At 38.3% G+C, this 20,273-nt stretch overlaps 3 protein-coding genes across 3 annotated transcripts; 1 reads left to right on the forward strand and 2 right to left on the reverse strand.

Annotated features, from left to right (window-relative positions):
* The first annotated feature begins 483 nt into the window (after positions 1 to 483).
* On the forward strand, positions 484 to 8,932 carry heatr6 (HEAT repeat containing 6). Its single transcript, XM_074672139.1, has 20 exons — positions 484 to 791; positions 918 to 1,025; positions 1,181 to 1,321; positions 1,404 to 1,519; positions 1,607 to 1,721; positions 1,816 to 1,917; positions 2,036 to 2,200; positions 2,322 to 2,572; positions 2,655 to 2,829; positions 2,913 to 3,119; positions 3,229 to 3,328; positions 3,419 to 3,822; positions 3,910 to 4,032; positions 4,475 to 4,561; positions 4,645 to 4,779; positions 4,867 to 4,989; positions 5,084 to 5,208; positions 5,338 to 5,434; positions 5,532 to 5,736; positions 6,585 to 8,932. The coding sequence occupies exons 1-20, from the start codon at positions 495 to 497 to the stop codon at positions 7,166 to 7,168; spliced, it is 3,660 nt and encodes a 1,219-aa protein (XP_074528240.1). The 5' UTR covers positions 484 to 494; the 3' UTR covers positions 7,169 to 8,932.
* Positions 8,933 to 9,914: 982 nt separating this feature from the next.
* On the reverse strand, positions 9,915 to 12,039 carry timm10b (translocase of inner mitochondrial membrane 10 homolog B (yeast)). Its single transcript, XM_074672140.1, has 3 exons — positions 11,741 to 12,039; positions 11,554 to 11,649; positions 9,915 to 11,198 (listed from the first exon to the last, which is right to left on the reverse strand). Exons 1-3 carry the CDS (start codon positions 11,765 to 11,767, stop codon positions 10,548 to 10,550), a joined length of 774 nt encoding a protein of 257 aa, XP_074528241.1. The 5' UTR covers positions 11,768 to 12,039; the 3' UTR covers positions 9,915 to 10,547.
* A 2,607-nt stretch (positions 12,040 to 14,646) lies between these two features.
* LOC141791770 (uncharacterized) lies at positions 14,647 to 18,004 on the reverse strand. The gene is made up of 7 exons (XM_074672416.1): positions 17,912 to 18,004; positions 16,980 to 17,099; positions 16,816 to 16,858; positions 16,545 to 16,669; positions 16,082 to 16,140; positions 14,981 to 15,335; positions 14,647 to 14,714 (listed from the first exon to the last, which is right to left on the reverse strand). The coding sequence occupies exons 1-7, from the start codon at positions 17,916 to 17,918 to the stop codon at positions 14,647 to 14,649; spliced, it is 777 nt and encodes a 258-aa protein (XP_074528517.1). The 5' UTR covers positions 17,919 to 18,004.
* Positions 18,005 to 20,273: the final 2,269 nt, after the last annotated feature.

The following is a 20,273-nucleotide window of genomic DNA, read 5'->3' on the forward strand; positions in this document are numbered from 1 at the left end:
CTAAAACTAGATCTTTTTGTTGGTTTGTATTGTTCTAAAACCAAACATAAAGATTATTTAAAGAGTATGTGCATGTTTTACCATGAAACACTGGAAAATATTGATTGGTTGAGTTTTTACTTGTTATTGTCTGTTGTTCTCTTTGTGAAAATTTTTATACTGCTATTTTGTCCAGGACTTCCTTGTGAAAAAAGATTTTGCATCTCAAAAACATTCTTGGTAAAACCAAGGTAAATAAATAAATAGATAAACAAATAAATAAAAACTGGCGCAATGTATCGACCAACGTGAGCCCCATTTGCATAGGTTGTTGAGGAAAAAGGGATATCGGTTGGATATACCGTTGAAAGAAAGGTTGTTACCATACGGCCTGTGGATATTACTCCGTGTTTCTAGTTTACACTCTAGGGGGCAGTACTGAGCCTGACAGTTGGAATTTGGACCAGAAAGAAACGCCAACGAAAGAAAATGAAAACACTTCCGAGTCAAAGAGTATGGCGGCTCTTACTGAGTTGTCAGCACCGGCCCAGGTGAGCCGCAGTGATGTCTCTGTTTTTCCTCCAGTGGCTCTGTCCGCCGAGGCCGCCCCGTTCACCCCAATCGGGACGGACACTTGGCAGCTCGGCTCATCGGCAGACGCCGAGAAACAGTTTTCTCGCTGCGCCACAAAGCTCAGAGCTCTGCGGGGAGACTCAGGCCAACTCAGGGAGGAGCTCAACCTTCTGTTTGACCAGCTCCTGTCTGAAAACTACAACAAATCATTTGACCCTAGCATCAACATACGTCCTGAGGTAACTCTTTATTTGATTATTTCATTTATTGAATCATTACATTGTCCGAAAATGTCCAGTGTTCTTCCATTGAGTCAACATTTGTGATATTGTTTTGAAAGTTAAGTCTGACTGTGTCCATTTCAGGATGTGTGCAGTCTGCTGAAACATGCCAGCTCTCTTGTGCCTCTGAGTCAAGAACATTTAGTCATCAAATTTTGCCAGTTAATACATCATCTATTGAACCAGTTGAAGGTAACAAGAAGTATTTAGTTAAAGATTTTCCTGCTCTTTGATCCATGTTGTGATGACTGATTTTAAGTGTGAAAGTTATATGGAAATTGTCTGTACTCTTTTATTCTAGCTAAACATTTTTGTGATATCTACTGTCTGTCTTCTGTTACTTTTAGGTTATAATGGATGAGCACACATTGGATATATTGGTGAAATATACCACAAGTGCACTAAAAATGTGCAGTACATGGACACACTCGGATATCCTCTTGGCTCTGTCCACAGTTGTGTATGGTAATGGGCCTCAATGCCACCAGGTAGATATTTGCACAAGCATTTTGAGATTGTATTGTGTTTTCTTCCTACTGAATATACATATTGAGATTTTCTTGTTCAAAGCATCTCGGCAACTTGCTGCGTGAAGATGGAGTCCTGTTGATGTATAGTTCCCCATCTCAGCCAAATATGGAGTTACGGCGTGTTGCTCTTGCCTGCATGGCTAACATTTGTCTCAGGTAGGCTTGTTGACTCAAAATGGAAGAGATCAGTCACAGTATTGGAGATACAAAGAATTATGTTGACATCATTTTTTTGGCCTGCAGGATCCCTGGCCAGCCACCTTTGGATGATCAGTACAGAAGTGCATCTTTCAGCGTCTTTCTGAAAACACTGCAGTCACCCAAACCTCCGGACACTGATGAACTTTTCTACTGCATGGTGTGAATAACTGGTGCTCTTTGGAGACTTTTCAGAAGGAAAAATACAAATAAACCCCAGCTGATCCTTGCGTGTCATTATGTTCTCTGTTCAGGTGGTCCAGGCAGCACTGAAGGGCCTGCAGTGTTGTCTCTCAGGTGGAAAGTGGAAATTTGGTGGAGGAGAGGAGCTTGGATCTGTGCTGGCTCTGCTAAAGGTGCCCGATAGTTACATACTAGCATATTTTTTATTGTTGCTCTCATGGTTTTTTACCCTTTTTCCAGCTCTACAGCCAAATTTATTTAGGAAGTTGTATTGTCATGTGTTTTCTTCAGAGGCTCATGTTCCAGGGAGCTCCAGGTGTAAGTGTTGAGTGGCCAACTGTTCTTTACCCAGCAACTCTTCCTCAATACGAGGGTCTCCCTGTGCCCAAACCAGCTGAATCTCAGAAACCCGCTGATGGACCAAAAGATGCTTCTGTGTCAGGAAAAACCTCAGGGGTATATCATTTATCATCATTAACTATATTTGTTACATTTATCTCCCTTTTAAGAGTAACATTATGTGATTGTGATTTGTATTGAACTGTCTTTCCTAATTTTGTTGCCTAACTTTCCTTAGAACAAAAAGAGAAAATCAAGAGGAAAAGGGAAGAAAGCTAGCACAGAAGAGAGCCGAGGGAATGATGGAGAGGAGGATGATAAGGACAACAAAGTGTCAGCTGTTCAGAAAGGAAGTGGAAGAGAGGGAGGAAGAGGCGATGTGGAGTCGTTGAGTAAATTCTCTGCCTTGTCTCTCTACCCCTCTTGGAAAAAAAACAGCTCTGACTCAGAGTTTTCCGACCCAGAAGGAAATGCACAGAGCAAACTGAGGTACATCGAGACAGTTATGATATTAACACTCCGTTCTTTACCCTTCAAGAGTGAGAGTTAATTCTTTTAATATCTCTTCCAGACTTTACCATGGTCGTGTGCGTCAGGGAGCACTGCACTGTCTTCTAGCTGTAGTAAAAAGTATAGAGAAGAGGACTCTGTACAGCTTCTGGTCCTCCTTCATCCCAGATTCTCCTATCGGGGGGCCGCCACCTCTCACTCTCCTCACAATTATATTGAAGGATGTCTCACCAAAGGTAAAACATACCCTCTTATACTGAGATTACATTAACTCTCTATCTGCATTGCTGTTGCATCGCTCATTGTCGTCTCCTTCCAGGTACGGGCCTGTGCGCTCCAGGTGTTGTCAGCCATGTTGGATGGCTCCCGTCAGTTTCTGGCAGTGGCTGAAGATACAGCGTCTCCCCGTACATCTTACACCCCTTTCTCCTTCTCGCTGGCCACATCTGTCAGAGAGCTGCACCGTGCTCTGAGTCTGGCTTTGCTGGCTGAAACCTCCCCTCAGACGCTCACACAGGTCATAAAGGTACAAAAAACTGCTTTCCTGTGTCGTCCTGTGGATATCTGCCAAATTATACCACAAGCTAAGAACCAGCATGTAATGACTGAAAACTTTGCCCTTCTCTTTATGATAGTGTCTGGCGTACCTGGTAGCAAATGCTCCATACCACCGTCTTAGACCTGGTCTGCTCAGTCCTCTCTGGAAGCAGATGCGTCCCTATGTGCGCCACAGAGGTGTGTATTTCATTGTCTCAGTAAATTATCTGCACGTGAAAGAAGTATACCTTTGTGCTCCCCTTTAACACAGCTATACTCTGTGCGTAGACGCAAATGTTCGTGTGTCCGTCTTGACACTGTATGGGGCTCTGGTGACCACTCAAGCTCCTCTCCCTGAGGTGCAGCTCCTCCTTCAACAGCCAGAGAGCAGCAGCAGCAGCAGCAACACTGGCTTGTTCACACCCCAGGGCTCAGCTCTGAGCTGGAGGCAAAGAGATGGAGTGTCCTCTCCTTCTCACACCCCAGTCGCACTCTCTCAGCGAGGCTCCTGCACACACTCACCCCATGTTCCCCACACACCAAAGGAGGAGGACGGTGCCCCACCATGGCTGCTGCAGCTGTGCGTGTCGCTGGTGACTCAGCCTCGGGAGGACCAATCAGATAATGAGGCAGCGGGAGCAGGAGGAGGTGTTTCTTTAGAGCCTTCACCTGTAAGACTAGAAGCTCTCCAGGTGAGAAATATTAGATGAGAAAGGAAGTCATGTGAAAGACGCTCCAACAGGTTGTCATACAACCTAACTGTGTGTTGTCTGTTTCAGGTCATGTCCCACCTGGTGAGAGGTTACTTCTCTTTAGTGCAGAAATGTCTCTGTGAGATTGGACAGGTTAGCGCTCGCTGCCTCAGTGAGTCTGACCCCTCCATTCAGCTGCACGGGACTAAGGTAACACTTACTCACTTTATTTATGATTCAGGTAGACAGGTGTTATGGCTGTGTGTTTTCTGTGTGTGTTCCCTGTCTCTCTCCTTGTTTCCAGGTCAGACTTTTTATTAACAAGGCTCATCTGGTCTCAGCCCTATTGCCTCCCCTGGAGGATTTTGTTGTGTAATTTGTTTTTGCACTTAAGTTCCTTGTTTTTTATTAATAAATCCGTCTTTGTAATTGTTTAAGGTTTGTTTTGGTATTTTATATGGATCATTTAATGGATTGTTTTTGGCCCCGTAGGGCCACTCTTAAGTTGCGGTGTAACAAACAAGTGCTTTATGAATACACTTAAAAAATATTTTTGAAAGCATGACAGCTCACTATAATTCAAAAATGCGCAAATTGCTGTTGTACAGTCACAATTCTTACACTGATACCAGTGGTGTGTCTTTCTTTGAAGTTACTGGAGGAGTTGGGAACTGGCATAATCCAACAGTACAGACCAGAGAACAACATCCCTGAAAGTTTGAGGGTCCCTATGAGTCAGGTGATTACAGACTATTTTTTTTAGTCTTATCTAAATCTGTTTAGTGTTTGTAAGACTGTTATTATACCTTTGTAATGTTTTAGGTGGTGCTGTTTTGGTCTGAAGTCTTGAGTGGTCCTTTGAATGGAGCGCTGCAGAACGAACAGCATCCCACGTTGCAGACGAGCGCCTGCGAGACACTCTCCTCCATCCTTCCACAGGCCTTTGCACAGCTTCCTGTAAGCTTCTCTTCATCCCTTTAATTAGGAGTATCACCAAGTCATACTTTGACATGTGGTGTCTTTTTTGTCCATTTTATTTTGAAGGATAAGACCCAGCTGATGTGCATCACTGTGCTGCTGGGGCTGACCTACAGCGAGAACTACCTGGTGAAGACAGCAGCCGTCAGGGCTTTGGGAGTTTATGTACTCTTCCCCTGTCTGAGAGAGGTGCAGAAACAAACCACTAAAAAACACACTTCTGATCAAGATCCTACAAGAATCAGTTCTATATGTTGTAATTTTTTAACTCTTTACTTTCCAGGATGTGATGTTTGTGGCTGATACAGCAAACACCATACTCGCTGCCCTTGATGATCGATCTCCAAATGTCCGTGCCAAGGCAGCCTGGTCTTTAGGAAACCTCTCAGACACACTTATAGTCAACATGTAAGAAAACGTCTGTGCAGAGTGTTGAATGCTTGCTGAAAGAATCACACTTATCACAACAAAATTATACACTTTGAAGAAGAAGAAACAGTTAAATCTGGATAGATTTTTTTCGTGTTTCTTTTTCAGGGAGAGTGTAGGTGTGGACTTCCAGGAAGAGTTATCAGACATGCTGCTGCTCAAGATGCTTCAGGCAGCCACCCGGGCATCTGATGACAAAGACAGAGTGAGACCAAGACCGACATTTACAGATATATTTTGTTTTTTGTTTGTTGTTGGTGTTCTCTTTGATTCAGCTCCTGTAACTTGTTCAATCCCTTCAGGTGAAGTCTAACGCAGTTCGAGCACTGGGGAATCTGCTTCATTTCCTTCGTCAGAGTCAGCTAACCCGGTCTGCCTTCCAGCGCCCGCTGGAAGACGCAGTCCGTGCTCTGGTGAAAACTGTCCAATCAGAGGCCACCATGAAGGTCCGATGGAACGCCTGCTGTGCATTAGGGAATGCTTTCAGAAACCCCTCCCTGCCGCTTGGTGAGTGATGGTCTTTTACTGTGGTTAAATTGGCCAACCTGAGCTATCAGCCTGCCTCTGTGACCATCCAGACCTAGCTGTTTGAGGAAGCTTATAGCAGCCATGTTTTTCATAGCTCCAGCTTAAGGCTCGGCACAGGTCCAAGGCCTTTGTGGCTGGGAACTCTATCTGATACTGTCCACTACCTGCTGGACACATGAGTTTAGTACATGGTCAACATAACTTGTGTTAGAGAGATCTTTAACTCTGCCACGGAGGTTATGTTTTAGGGAGAGTTTGTTTGTCTGTGAACAACATCACTCAAAAAGTAACTAACGAATCTTGATAAAATTTTCTGGAAATGTTCAAAATGGGATAAAGAAGAAGTGATTACATTTTGGAGGTGATCCGGATCACTGTCTGGATCCAGGATTTTTTTTAAGGATTCTTTATTATTGTGAGATAGGGCCGTTTTCACCATATGTGTATATAACTACGATAAATGGTCAGATTGCTTTGCAAAGCAATACAAGACGAGGTCACCATAATTTCTGACAGATGTAAAAGTACAATTCAGATCCTGGCAATATTCTGGATACTGAGATCTGGAATATAAAATCTGTACTGTCTCATCATAATTTTCAACACTGTCAGCTAACAAGTTATCATACAAACATGCAACTTACACCAAATTGTAGCAGACAGTCTGATGAAAGAGAGTATGACATTAAAGTAGGACTAGAGTGTTTTGTCACAATCACAATATGCTTGGTATGCTGTGCTCTCTGAGTGCTTTTCTAGTTTATTTTATTTGTTTATACCCTGTGAATTTAAGAAAACTGTTAACTCAGTTTATTTCTCTCTGTCAGACTCAGCTTCTTGGTCTCATGAGGCATTCTCTGCCCTCTGCCATGTCGTCACTTCCTGCAAGAACTTCAAAGTACGGATCAAATCCGCAGCAGCCCTGGCAGTACCTGCCCACCGGAGCTGCTATGGAGACACGAAGAGGTTTAAATGTGTGTGGCATTCCCTCGCCAAGGCGCTGGAGAACAGCGAGGACACAAACGACTTCCTCGAATACCGCTACAGCGCAAGCCTGCGCCACACTCTGTCACAAGCTCTCCTGCACCTGCTCAGCATCAGCCAGTCCCAGGACATGCCAATACTAGGATCATCAATGGCTGGAGACGAGGGGAGAGGCATCAGAGAACATTTGAGCAAATATGTCAGAGAGGAGGAAGGAGGAAGAGGAGGAGCTGGAGTTGAAGGAGAGGAGGCACAAGGGGAGAAAGACTCAGGGGAGGAAGGTTTCACCCCTCAGCAGAGAATCAGCGGTCTGAAGCAGACTCTGATCAGAATTAAGGGACTGAAGACTGAAGAAGAGGAGGGGAGAGGTAAGGAAGAGGTGGTTCACTTCCTGGAGGATTTGCTTAAGACTTGTGAAGAATCTTGAAAATAAACATTTTCCTGCTGCAACAGTGAAGGAAACTTTCAGGTTAGAGTTAATAAAGGCAGGTGGGCAGTGATAACCTTTTTGCCCTCTGTATTTACTTTTTATTTTTAGAAATAAATTAAATCACTTTTTGTCATTGTTGATTTATTAAATTGTCTTTTTTTGTTTTGTTTTGTTTTTTTCAAAAAAGATCATGTCATAATGTCAAAGTGGTATCATATTGTGGGGCAATATGTTACCTGAACTGGTCGACAAGCTGTCAAATGCAGTCTGTGCTTCACCAGGTTTGCACATAAATCTGGACTCCAGGAAATAAGGAAGAAAACTGACAGAGACTTCTGACCCAAACAACAATGGATGACCATTTTTTCCTCAAAGCAAAGCTGGAGCAACAAACTGCAACCAGGATGCCCACAACACTGAAGAATCCTAACCTTATTTTGTGGTTTTATTTTATAAGTCTGTGTGTACAGACAGTGTTTGATTGTCTAGAAATCTTGCTTGCAGTGTTTTTTTCCTGAAGTTTCCCATACATTTCCAACAACAAGGTGTAAAATAATGAGAGGTATGAATAATCATTTATTCTGTGTAAGTGCCACTTACTCTTGCATTTAACAATATATTAATGTCACATTTACTTTGACTGAAAAATTCTCCCTCAAAAACAGCAATGGGTAAGTCTGTAGGTACTCAAATACAACTTAAGATACTAGTATTATAAACTTTGATATTGTAATTTCAGCCATTTTATAAAAGTCTGTTCATTTCAGAGGGAAATCTACATGAAACAACGTTAGTCATTTTTATTTTGCAGTTTTCATGACATGATTAACATGGCCAAAGCACTCCTCTGTGTAGAGAAGTGAACAGTCTGTGAACAACTGAACAAAGGTTTACTGAAGGAGAAATTACATTTAGTACTAAAGAAGGCAAATACGTGGCATTTGGTGGATCGAGAGCATACATTTAAGGTAAAGAGGTTTTAAAATCAGCAGTTTCAAATATATATCATCTACATACAAATAATTTATTTAAAGACTTTAACATACTTTCATTTTGTAGGAGAAACTGCTTAGGTTATAACTTTAAACAAGAAATGACTTCATTTTCAAGACCCACACTACTGGAAGTTAGTGGGTAAGTAGTAAGATGAAGTCTTAACATTAAAAAAACAGAAGAGAAGTTCTTGTAGAGTTTTTTGTATAAGTTTCTGTTTACTCTGGTAAAGTATCGATCAGTATTGATTCAGGTCATGAAAACCTGGCACCTTATTAGTCAGAAATGTCTTAAAATGTCATAGTAGATGAACAGGTAATCTGACTTCATAAGAACAGCTGTGAAGATTCACTGAGAGAGAGCTGGTAAGGCAAAACTACGGAAGTCTCATGACAGAGAAAAGTCCTGTTCCAACTGATGGTGGTTCATGATTGTACAAACACATTTTTAACACATTTGAATCATTTAGATGATTTTGAAATTATTATCAGTCATAAACAGATTATTGTTTCCGTTCTCTCCATTTCTGTAACATAATGAATTGTTTTTCAAAACGTGTACAAATACTCTTGGTTGCTTTTATATATTTGTTCCTTATAATTTTGTACTTTGTGTACTTTTGCACAACATGTTTAGATGCTGTAATATTGGAAGTAGAACCTACAAAGCTGAATACTTTGATGTCAGATTGACTTCAACTCATATTTATGTTAATTTTTCAGAATAATTCAGAATAAAATTAGGTTTGACTGTTTTTTAATAATTTCACATTTGGTCTATCCAACTTTTGATGAGATTAAAACTGCTTGTACCCTTTGTTTTTTTTTTGTTTTTGTTTTTTTCTACACATTATGACAAAGCCAACAAAAAGCTTTTCTACCAAGGCCATCAACCACCACTTTTTTTCTGGCAATGCAAATTGATAAAATATTCTGGGTTGCAATTTCTAACCTGAGTGGTATTTTCCAGATCAGCATCAGTTGGGACTAAGGCCTGTTCACTATTTGCTTCCCCTAAAATCAGTTGCCTTTATCCAGCCACATTTAAAACTATGTAAAATGTAGTTATTAGCTAGAACATAAATTTTGATAAACTGGATTAAAGATAAACCACCAACCATTAGGCAATGGTATCAAGAGTTATTCAGCATCCTCCCTAATGAAAGGATCAGTGTGGTAATTAGAGGTACTTCACTGACATGGAGAGTGTGCTGAGTGTGAAGAGGGCACGGATGGGGCACAGATATGACTGTGAATGTTATGGTAAAAAGAGAAAATTTGTGAAAAAATTCTTTGCTAAGAGAGCAATAGTCAGACCAAAGGGCAACATCTGGGGGGTACTCTATGGGGTTATTATGTGTACACCTTTATTATCCCAGCTCACGACACATAAATAGTTGCATTGATGATTGTGTAAATTGTTTATAAAGGAAATATGAATTATTTACCATGTAATAGTTTGTTGAATAATGTTTTTTGGTCAAACATTTCTGACTATAGCATAAAAAAAATGTCTAAACAAAGACCATATTGGTCTGGATTGGGTTATGTTGCTGAAACAAAACAGATGTGATAGGAGGAGAAACGTTAATTTTCTCTATACAGAACTCTAAGAATTGGTTTTAACGTAAACTTCTTTAAAATATTGTTGTACAGCAGGAAGATTTTGCATTTCCTCACAACACCTATGTAAGTTGTAAATGCAGTCATTGCTATAAAGAAAACAAGAAAAAGTTATGGATACTTGATTTTTTATTTTATTTTATTACACTTGAGGATCTTATTTCTGAATTTTATTTTTCATCTCAAATACCATTATCATGTTGGTATTTTTTATGTAACTGTAACTCCTGGAAGTGGAGATTGAGATCACAGCTTAAGGAAATTATGCCTTCTTTGTTTCAAACATATATAATCCTTTACACACCTGTAGCTTTATTATTGCACAGCATTTGCTTCTGCATACTCACTGAACTGTCAGAGGTTAAAACAATATATAAATAAATGCTGCTGTTGGGAGGACCACAGGGCAGTGGAATAGAGATATTATGCAGATATTTCCATCATAAGCCAATGTGTTGATGTTGTAAAAAAGTACTTTTTTTAAACAATAGTCAACAACCTACAATAAAGTTTGAAAATACAAAAGACAGATCTTGCACATGTTCTTATTTCAGACTTAAACCAGTAAGTTTAAGTGACATAATATCATATTCAAAAGTTCATGTTAAATGATCTTTCATGTTAATGTATTAGCACATGTTCTTTTATACAACACAACTCCTGTTTCTGACAAGCAACAATGCATGAAACATCAGATGTTGGTGTCTTGCATGAAGTCAGATACTGATCAATCATAGTGTGAGACAGACCCATAGTGGGCATCATTGCTGCCCTGATTGTGGTAGAACCTCTGGAGGTCTCTCTTGGCCTGACAGAGGTTTGCTTTCTGAGGATAATGACACTGTAGGCGCAGCTACTGTTGACACAGGTACAGCTGCTGATGCAGATGTTGGTTCAGATGAAACAAACACAGGTGCTGAGATCCCTGACTCATTTTGAACACCCCCTATAGGGGGCAGAGGAAACCCTCCTGTGTTAGACAGTCCATTGCCAGCTTCATTAAGCACTGGCAGATTTACTACTTCAGTCACAGGTGTGATTGGTGCAGCAGCTGATAACTTGACTTCTGGTTCTGCCATGGGTGCAGGCACAACAGCATCAAGGCCAACTAAAATATCTGATCCTGCTGGTTGAACGGTGGAGCCAAAGGCTTCAGGTGTGACATCAGTTAGTGGGGGAATTTGAGGGGATGGAGATGAGGTGATGAGGGACTGAGATTCTGGCAAGGTTTCTGCAGCAGGAGGTGCAGCAGATGCTGAAGCAGCTGCCTCTGCTGCCTTGACATTTTCTGCTGCCTTCTCCATCTCCTCCATACGCCGCTGCACCATCCGAGGCATTAGCTGCACATAGGTGCTCATCAGGCGGTGGTTTGAGCGAATCAGCTTCCCTGCACAGCTGTCCACACAGCGCCCCTGAACAGACACAGCAATCAGAGTGATTCAAAGAATGGTAATGGTATAAAACTAAAAACCACTTTAAGAGTGAGGATATGATTTTCTCATTTTAACTCAAACCTAACAGCAGCAGACCCAAACTTGCCAAATCTTTACTCATGCTTTAATGATCATTGATAAGAACTCCCTGCATCCACGTAGGGGGGTCCTCACTTAAGTATTACATCATTATTGCTGGCTTTTAATACTGACACTTGGTATGACGTCTTCATATGTTGAGATATTCAATTAAAGACATGTTTTATGAAAACCACACACTGCCCAACACCAACACGTGGATACATGTCAATACATGTAATCGTTATTTTATTACCTCGTCCATGGTTAGGTTTCTGTAGTTGAAGTTGCTGGTGCATCGCTGGAAGCAAATTTCAGTCATGCGGTTGTAAACCAAAAGGAAATCCTTCAGCTGCAACAGACACGCTCAGTCACTTCATTTTGAAACAAATCAGTTGTACAAAAATGTAATATAGCAGCTACTAAATGTGAAAGTGACTTACATTTCTTAGTTGTTGGTCGGGATCCATCGTAATCACACAGAAGCTGCAAACAGTGTAGCTACAATGCTAGCCTGAAAAGGGGGTCAGTTAAAGTCTAAAGTAAGACTTTCTGATTCTTAACTGTCTGCGATGAATGTAAGCACAATCTTGCAAGAGTTACGTTACATGCCACCTCCAGCGAATCATCAATCGAACCAAAAAAATGAATTGATTTCGGTAACTGTTCGGGGTGGCGTGACATTCACATGCGCGCTGCCATGTTTGTGACAAAGATCGTCTATTTCCTTGAAGACAAATCACTCGGTGATGGAAAAAGTTCCTATTTCCGGTTTCCAAAATGTGCATATTCGTACCTGTTTATTTTCATCCCCCCTTACACTATCCTGTTCCCAATGATATGCAAGTATATGTAAGTATAAACATATGCAAAGTCTTGAAAAACATGTTATTTTGCGGCTCTTCTCCCCGTTATTGTGTTAAATGTGTGCAGCATATTAAGGCTCCAACCTCTCCCCCAAACTAGCAAAATTTACATACAATTACCTTTCTTGACATTGTTGTACGGGTTAAGGAAAAGGTGAACCATAGTTCAACTACAGTTATATTTTTCTGTGGTTGTAATTGTGGTCGTGTGACTGTGTAGTCACTACATTAACATATTTACAAGGCAGATACTTTAAGATCTTAAACGCCTCTATTGCACTTGAAGGCCACGAGGTTAGCTCATTATGTTAGCGCCACATGTGTGTTAGGTTTCTGTCAAACGCACGAATCAAAAATGCACAACACTGCTATTTATGTTCATGCTTTTTTATATTTATTCCCAAAAGTGATCTGTTTTCTTAGCAAACACAGAGGCCGTGACTCAGGGCCTTTTTTATTTGCACGCTGTCAAACAGATTTCCTAAAGACTTGATTTGGTTTCAGCTTGAGTATGAACGACTGAAGGGCAGTTCAATAAACATAACTCAATTGTGGGTAAGCTTTTCTAAGTGCTTTCAGAAAATACTCGCCCCACTGAAACTGGTCATTAGAGGAAATCTTCACAGTTTAACTGAAGTCATGTGTGCACATTCATCCAAAGTTTATTTTAGGACAATATTACAGCACAGGTGGATGGAGTAGTAAGAGTGCCACAATTTCTTTCTTTCTTTCTTTCTTTCTTTCTTTCTTTCTTTCTTTCTTTCTTTCTTTCTTTCTTTCTTTCTTCATTTACGTATTTATTTATTTATTAAGCACTTTTCAATTTAATTTTTTTATTTTTCTTTATATTTCTGTTTTTATTAACCTTTTCTTTTGTGGATTCTCATGTAATTTATTGATTGATTATTTTTTTTAATTTTTTCATAGATTCTCATATATTGTTTATTGATTCATTTTTTATTTATTTTTTCATAGATTCTTGTATATTTTTTATTTATTTATTTTTTATTTCATAGATTCATATTTTTTTAAATTAATTAATTTATTCCTTTTATAGATTCTTATATAATTTATTTATTTATTCATTTATTTATTTTCTTCTTTTATAGATTTATTTTCTTCTTTTATAGATTTATTTTTGTAATTTGGCACTCTCACTACTACATACAGGTGAATGAATCCAAGTTTATAGTAATATCAGTACCATAGACTGTACGAGAGAACATTAATTAAAATCAAAACATGCATTTCTGCGATTAGGCATAAAGGGAAATGTGTTCTGACTCAATGTGTTAGGGTTCTCTGCAACATAATTTTAACCAAAGTAATCAGACTTGTCCCAGAATTTGGATTGGATTGTATCAAGTTGATTAAGAGGCTAGAAACTTTAACACAATGGTGTTTGGAGGTATTATATCATTACATTTTTTCTTGTCTTATGTGTCACTTTATGTTGCATTTGTTTGCGTGTCTGCAGCGGTTTGATTCAAAATGCCTGGAGCCAGAGATGAATCCATTCAGGAAGTAGGCCGTAGAAATCTATTGAAAAACTGTCAGCTGATGCTAAGTGTGATGCTGGCCTCTGACTGCTGAGTTCACTTCAAAGCTTAACCCCCTAAGGAACTATGGCAGGCAGCAGAAACTTCTGCAAGGAAAAGGATTACAGAGAAGGAAAAAACTAGGAAAGAACTTCAAACTGAAAAGTTCTTTAGTATTATTTTTGTTTTAACCATGGGAAATATGAAATTTATTTTAGATAATTAGGATGAAGGCAATTTTATGGAAGAAACTGAAACCACTTATTTATTTATTTATTTTTGTTATTTTAATTTTTTATTTATTTATTATTATTATTATTATTATTATTATTATTATTATTATTATTATTATTATTATTATTTTATTTCTTTTTTGGGGGGGGGGGGTTGTTAGATTTTGATTCAAAAGCCAGGATATTGACTTGCGTCTGAGATATCTGGGTAACATTTAAAATCCAGACTTGATGCTCAGAATTTTAAAAGATGTCAAACTTTGTTTTAACTGTCTTCATTTGCAAAAAAAAAAAAAAAGAATTTTAGTGACCCTTCTCCCCTTTCTTTAATCGTTTGTGGGTAGTACATATATTATTTTTCCACAGAAGGTAAAAGTCTAGACTGTTTTGCTAATATTCCACACTCAGACTCTTCGTCTTTACTTTCCTATCTGTAATATTACCAACATGTGACCTTTGACGACTTCAAAGCAGATGTATGTGTGTTCAGATGAGTCCATTTATATAATAAAGTTTCAGTTAGGTTGTGGCATACAGCATGGAAAGCAAAAGTAGGACTTTTTTCCCTTGACTTGTTTTAAATGAAAAATCAAACACAGTGATCTTCCATGTGATGATTTCATGTTTTACTCGTCTTTCACAATAAATTAAACATTTCCATGTAGCCCTTGGCCTCTAAATGTCACACACACGTACAGTTTCCTTTTCTCTCTCAATCCACTACGTACATTACATCCTCTGCACAGAAAGGTGAACCTTTGTTCCTCTGTTGCTCAATATCTAGAGATCAAGAGGTAGTTTGCTTGCATCAGAAAGGAAGTTGCTCAAATGTACAGACCCTGATGAGTGCTGAAGATGAAATCACTGCAGACACAATAACAGAAAAAGGTCTCATGGGCTCTATCTCATAGGCTTGATAGTTTTCAGCTGATCTTATAAGATGCTACTGTGGTCAAAGCTGTGATCAGAATGATTTCCGTAACTTTCCTCTGCCTCTAAAAGCTGCGCACACATGTTTCCATTACTGAATTCTATTCTTTCCTGACTTTCTCTGTCTCCTTTCCACAGCGTAATCCTTCCGTCTTCCTCTGTTCTTATCCCTTCCCAACTCTCATTCTCCCTTTCAACATTCATCCCCCTTTCCCTCTCCATCTCCTCTGCTTCCTGTGCTATCTGTTGACTGTTCAGGTAGATGCTGCTGTGAGACACCATGGTGCTGGTGTCTCTGGATGGAAGTTGTGCGTCCATGTCCATGTCCACCTCCAGGAAGGCATTCCCAGGATGCACCATCGGCTGATCTTGAAGGCTGTTCCGTCCCTGTGGCTGATGGCGAAGCTTCTTCTTGTGTTTCTTCGCCAGCTTCAGATCCAGGGAAGCGTAATTCAGGTCAGCCTCCGAAGTCTGGTTGCAGTAAATGGAAACAAAATGGGTTTGAGATGCAGCTTTCTGGTTTATTGATAGATAAAAGTCAGTCACATTGTGGTCCCCAGGTTTGTGTGACCTTCTATACTCGGTTTATTTTTAGAACATCTCGTGTTTAATTGTGTTCACAGTGTCTCAGACCACAACATCTAAAGTGACGGCTGCTTTCCGTTCTGAAAGCAAATCTTTCAGCGAGTGGTCTGCAGGATGCATATTTCTGCAGATCAGCATATTTTGATATCAATGTTTGAAACGATAGCTAAATAAAATATCAGTGTTATACCAGCACAAAAAACATCAGTAGTATTTATAATGATGTACAATACGCCATCATCAGAGATCACAAACTTATTTCATTAATCGTCTCCATTTCATTACTAAAGATTCCAAATTTTCAAGAGGTTTAACAGTTTACTTTCTGTGTACTCCAGACAAATTCACATTTGCAGGCAAGGTAAATAAATAAGGTACAAGATTAAGCAGAAAATTAACTTGTGCGCATGAGAAAATGTGTTCTTGTTTTTGTATTTCACACTTGATTAAAGATGAAAAACTTGTGCTATTATGTCAAAATATTTTAGGCTTGACTAAAACTTATTCATAACAAAATCATCTTAAATTCATGATCAAAATTATGTTATAACTACTTTCACAAAAGCACAAAACGTCCACAGAGACTTGCCGTTTGATTATAGCAAGTCTCAACATAGATGCATTACATTTACCTTTGTACGCTCTCTCACGGGCTGCATAGTCATCATCTCGTAACAAACCTCCATAGAACCTTGACAAGAACAGATTATTCTGTTATTCTCTTTATTGCGGGGGCACATAATTAGATTAAATTAAATGAGAAAAGAATTAACAAAAACAATCAGTACTCCACAACTTGTGACATAGAGAAATGGTGATATACTAATCGAAAAATCATTTTAAATTCTCTGACTTAACTGGCAGTTTCAAATCAATCGTAATGATTTTATTAGGAACTTGAAATTGAATTTGCCAACTTTGCATTTGCAGGAATATACCCTCAATGTAAATGGAACAATAATCCTACATTAAACAAAAAAAACACTGGTTGGCAAAGTGTAGCAGAACACAGAGATATTTTCTGGCAAACAAATCAAAAGGTGTCATGTAATTTTTATCAACATTTCAGGGTCACAGGATGTGGCCCGAGCTCACCTTGTCTGTCGGTTCTGATGTTTCCATAGATTGGAATTTCTTGTTGGTCTTGATGATTGTGGTGATTTTCCTGCTGCTCATGATGATTGATGTTATGAAAATAACGCCCTTCCTCCTGTGACAGCCTTTGAGATATTGAGAAATTATATTATAGGGGGGTTTACACAAAACAACTTGATCTGTAGATAAGAAGTAATTTATTTGTACAATTATTATCGCAAGAACGGACTAAATGATTTGAGGTGGACAAAGCCTGAATTCAAATGCGCACCTGTCTCCTTCTTCACTGTGTGGTAAGCAGCACTGGTCAGTGTCTGTATTTATAAAATTTAAGGTCATTTAAAGAATGCCATAGAATAAATTATTATTATTATTATTTTTTTTATTAAAAAGCAAATTCATTTGCAACAAAAAATAACCCATAAACAATCTTACCTTTTCTCAGTGTGGCTCTCTGTTTGACGCAGAGGAATATGTTGATGCACAGAGAGATCAACAAGGCCAGAGAGAGCAGCACCAAACCTATCAGCTCAGTGACACACCCGTCACGCTTTCCTAAATGATGAATGAAAAAACAAATATCTTAAACCTATAAACATCTATCAGATCTATCTGACAACCGCTGAGTTTAGAGGACAGAGTGCACCATTTTGAACATATTTTTCCACCGTCTTTGGAATTCCCCTTTTTTATATCTGAACAACACGCAGAAAAGATGAAACTCTTTAAAATGTGTCATCTTCTCTTTCCGAAAACAAATTGCAGTGAAATCAAATGTTACAACAACATTTTCAGGTAACACTGAGAGAAATCTTTGTAAGCTGCGGACACCAAAGAATAATACAGCCTTTGACACAGTAAACTACTGATTATTGTGAGAGTTTTTATAATAATGTTTTATTAAAAACATGAAAACAAAGTCCATCCATATTTCCCACTGTAACCAAGTTTTATAACAATAAAATGTGTCTTTATATCCTTTCAGTGAAATCATAAAACGTCAACAAGAACCTAAGAGAGCAATCAGTGGTGCACATGGTTTGCTGAGCGGACATATTGTGACAGTAACAAAACCAAGTTTCTGGGATTAAAGAATGTAAAACACGCAGATTTTTAAGCCATTTTGTTCAAAAGCTATGAGAACCGCAGTCCCCCTATGTGAACATTCCTCTTTTGTTTTGCCATATTCAGCAGCATGTTTTAAAGTAGAATCACTCTGCTCCTGTTTTTTTTTTTTTTTAGTTAAGTCTACGTTAAAAAAATTCAACCAAAAGATTTTCTTTACCAAAATGAAAAACGTAAAATATTTAAAATACGAGCCTAAGGTCAAGGAGTGGTCAAAGTTTAAAAAGTTGTACAGTTCCTACCTTCCATATTCCAGCCTTTTGGGACAAAATGTGTGGTCTGTCTGAGACAATAGCTCTCGGGCTACAGAGCATCACAGAGTGAAGTCAGTGAGGTGTGCTAACGGTAGTCTATTTTTACCTCGCCTTGCTTACCTCTGTCTTATCACAGTGCTTTGAAAACTTGCTGCACTTCAGTTACAAACAGGAAGCATTTTAACCTCATTCTGAGGCACGCAGTCTCATTGTGACGTACCATTTGTTTTGCAAATATATCAACTTTAAGCTGTTTTAACGTGGATTGAGAAGAAACACGTGTTAGCAACAGCGCTTAATGAAGAAGAGTAAATTATCTAAATACCTAAATAAACAGAAAATATCTTAAAAGTATGATAAATACATAAACATGAAATATGATATATAATGAATGTATCTTAGCTCTAAGGCATTGTGCATAATTATGTGAGGGTATACAGTGGTGGTCAAGTTTTTCTTTTTTTTTTTTTTTTTGTATTTTAAAAAAGTTTTCAAGTGTGTTGAAATAGCCATTATATACTCATTAAAAAAAAGAAATGACCACATTATATTTTCTAAATTATCAATTTTTCGTTCTTATCTTAGTTTCTTGTTTTTTTTTAATTCTTTTTATTATTGTTTTTATTATTGCATTTTGCACTCTGTCTTTTTAAAGCTGCTGTAACACAAAAATTGACCCTATAGGGCATCGATAAAGAATATTCTATTCTATTCTATTCTATTCTATTCTATTCTATTCTATTCTATTCTATTCTATTCTATTCATCCTGGAATAGAGCCATCACAAAGAGATTTAGGTCTTTTTCCTTAAAAAGAGGGACATTAGAAATGATGCAGTGGCCCTCTCAAGTACAAACCCATTCAGCAATTTTAGATTTATTGGAAAATAAACTGGACAGATTTGTTGTACATTCATAGGAAAACCTTTGGCTTGAGTTTCAGAAGGCATGGATAACATCAGCTTTGAATTTCTCAGGAAATATATGGACTCTTGGCCAGAGACATGTGCTGCTGTAATTGCAGCTACAGGTGGACATACCAAATGTTGAAGTGTAAAGTAGATAAAAACAGTACAGAACTCTCTTAATCTGATATTAGTTGAGCTCAGAGCAACCATCTGCATGTTTCATGATCATGTTTTAGAGGCAAAAAAGGTAAACATTTACAGATCTGTCAGGTAATCTAACAGTTTCGGTTAACACTATATATTTCACACACTATGGTTTACCTGTGGTGACCATCTACTCAGCTCCCAGACAGCAAGTTTGTCCCCACAGTGCTATGAATAACAAGTATAGTGGTTTGAGTGTGTTAAAATAGAGTATTATTTATTGCAGAGGATGTCTGTGTGTGGCCTTCAGACCTGTGTGTAGCAATAATTTATGTCTTGCATACACATGGTACATTGTGGTTTTGGTATTGAGGTCGGAAAAATGGAAGAATAAGAAATCAGCTGCAAATGTTTCTCGGTAAAAGCACAGTGTGTGAATGTAAGTGTGAATGTTGGTGCGTGAATGTTGGTGTGTGCACTATGCATGTGGAAACATTATTACTCTGAAATCAAATGTAAATCATTAACTACATTTAACTTGTGCATTTAGATAGATAGTTGAAGAAAGTTAATCTAAGATTGCGAAAAATAAAAACACAAGTTAAGAAATATGAAATGTTAGTTTGTTAACATGTCTCTTTCCAGTATATGAATATGAACACTAGCCCTTTAGCCCCTGTGGTCTGAGGTCAAAGCCGCTGCCTTTTTATCTTTATTGTCATTCTGTGGTTTGTGTGGACAACAGTGGTCTTTGATATAGCCCTACATTTAAGTTTGAACTTTAACAATACTGAGCTACATTAGCAGGAGGTAAGGAGTGTCTGGGTAGGAAATCCTAAAGTGAATATATAGTATAGATCAAAGAGTTTGCTTTCTATACAAAACAAACAAACAAAATCCAGCTTATGATGCAGACTGGTACTACTAACATGCATAGTCTAAATGAAATGTGCAGTGCCAAATTTACAAGATGTGCCAATTCATCCCTTTCACTTTGTAAGGGTAAATGTGTTAAGTTATGTTTCATATTTCCATACTGTTAACAAAAAACACACAGCTAATCTTGTGAATGTAAATGTAAATGTGAATGTGCTTTATTTGTACAGCCCATTACAACCACTCATAGGCGAACCAAAGTTTTTTATAATAGATAATATATAAAAACAATAAAAACTAGCAAGTAAAAACAATAACTATAAAAAGAATAAAAGCAATAAGATAAAACAAAAAAGTATAAAAGTGTCACCACACTACTGGGTATCAAAAGCCATCCTGAATAAATATGTTTTCAGTTCAGAT

Source organism: Halichoeres trimaculatus, unplaced genomic scaffold, assembly GCF_033239565.1.
Source record: "Halichoeres trimaculatus isolate MK-OKI-2021-1 unplaced genomic scaffold, fHalTri1.1 fHalTri1_scaffold_6, whole genome shotgun sequence".
In the NCBI taxonomy this organism is placed as follows: Eukaryota; Metazoa; Chordata; class Actinopteri; order Labriformes; family Labridae; genus Halichoeres; species Halichoeres trimaculatus.

What these genes read in the sequence shown, in the direction of transcription:
- heatr6 (XM_074672139.1), top strand. Translation starts at nt 495, where the DNA reads ATGGCGGCTCTTACTGAGTTGTCAGCACCGGCCCAGGTGAGCCGCAGT. An exon ending in GCATCAACATACGTCCTGAG is followed by an intron (nt 792 to 917) that starts GTAACTCTTTAT and finishes TGTCCATTTCAG; the next exon opens with GATGTGTGCAGTCTGCTGAA. An exon ending in TCTTCCCCTGTCTGAGAGAG is followed by an intron (nt 4,990 to 5,083) that starts GTGCAGAAACAA and finishes TTTACTTTCCAG; the next exon opens with GATGTGATGTTTGTGGCTGA.
- timm10b (XM_074672140.1), bottom strand. Translation starts at nt 11,767, where the DNA reads ATGGATCCCGACCAACAACTAAGAAAT. An exon ending in CCGACCAACAACTAAGAAAT is followed by an intron (nt 11,650 to 11,740) that starts GTAAGTCACTTT and finishes TGTCTGTTGCAG; the next exon opens with CTGAAGGATTTCCTTTTGGT. An exon ending in GAAACCTAACCATGGACGAG is followed by an intron (nt 11,199 to 11,553) that starts GTAATAAAATAA and finishes GTGTCTGTTCAG; the next exon opens with GGGCGCTGTGTGGACAGCTG.
- LOC141791770 (XM_074672416.1), bottom strand. An exon ending in GAGAGCCACACTGAGAAAAG is followed by an intron (nt 16,859 to 16,979) that starts GTAAGATTGTTT and finishes TTATAAATACAG; the next exon opens with ACACTGACCAGTGCTGCTTA. An exon ending in CATCAGAACCGACAGACAAG is followed by an intron (nt 16,141 to 16,544) that starts GTGAGCTCGGGC and finishes GTTCTTGTCAAG; the next exon opens with GTTCTATGGAGGTTTGTTAC.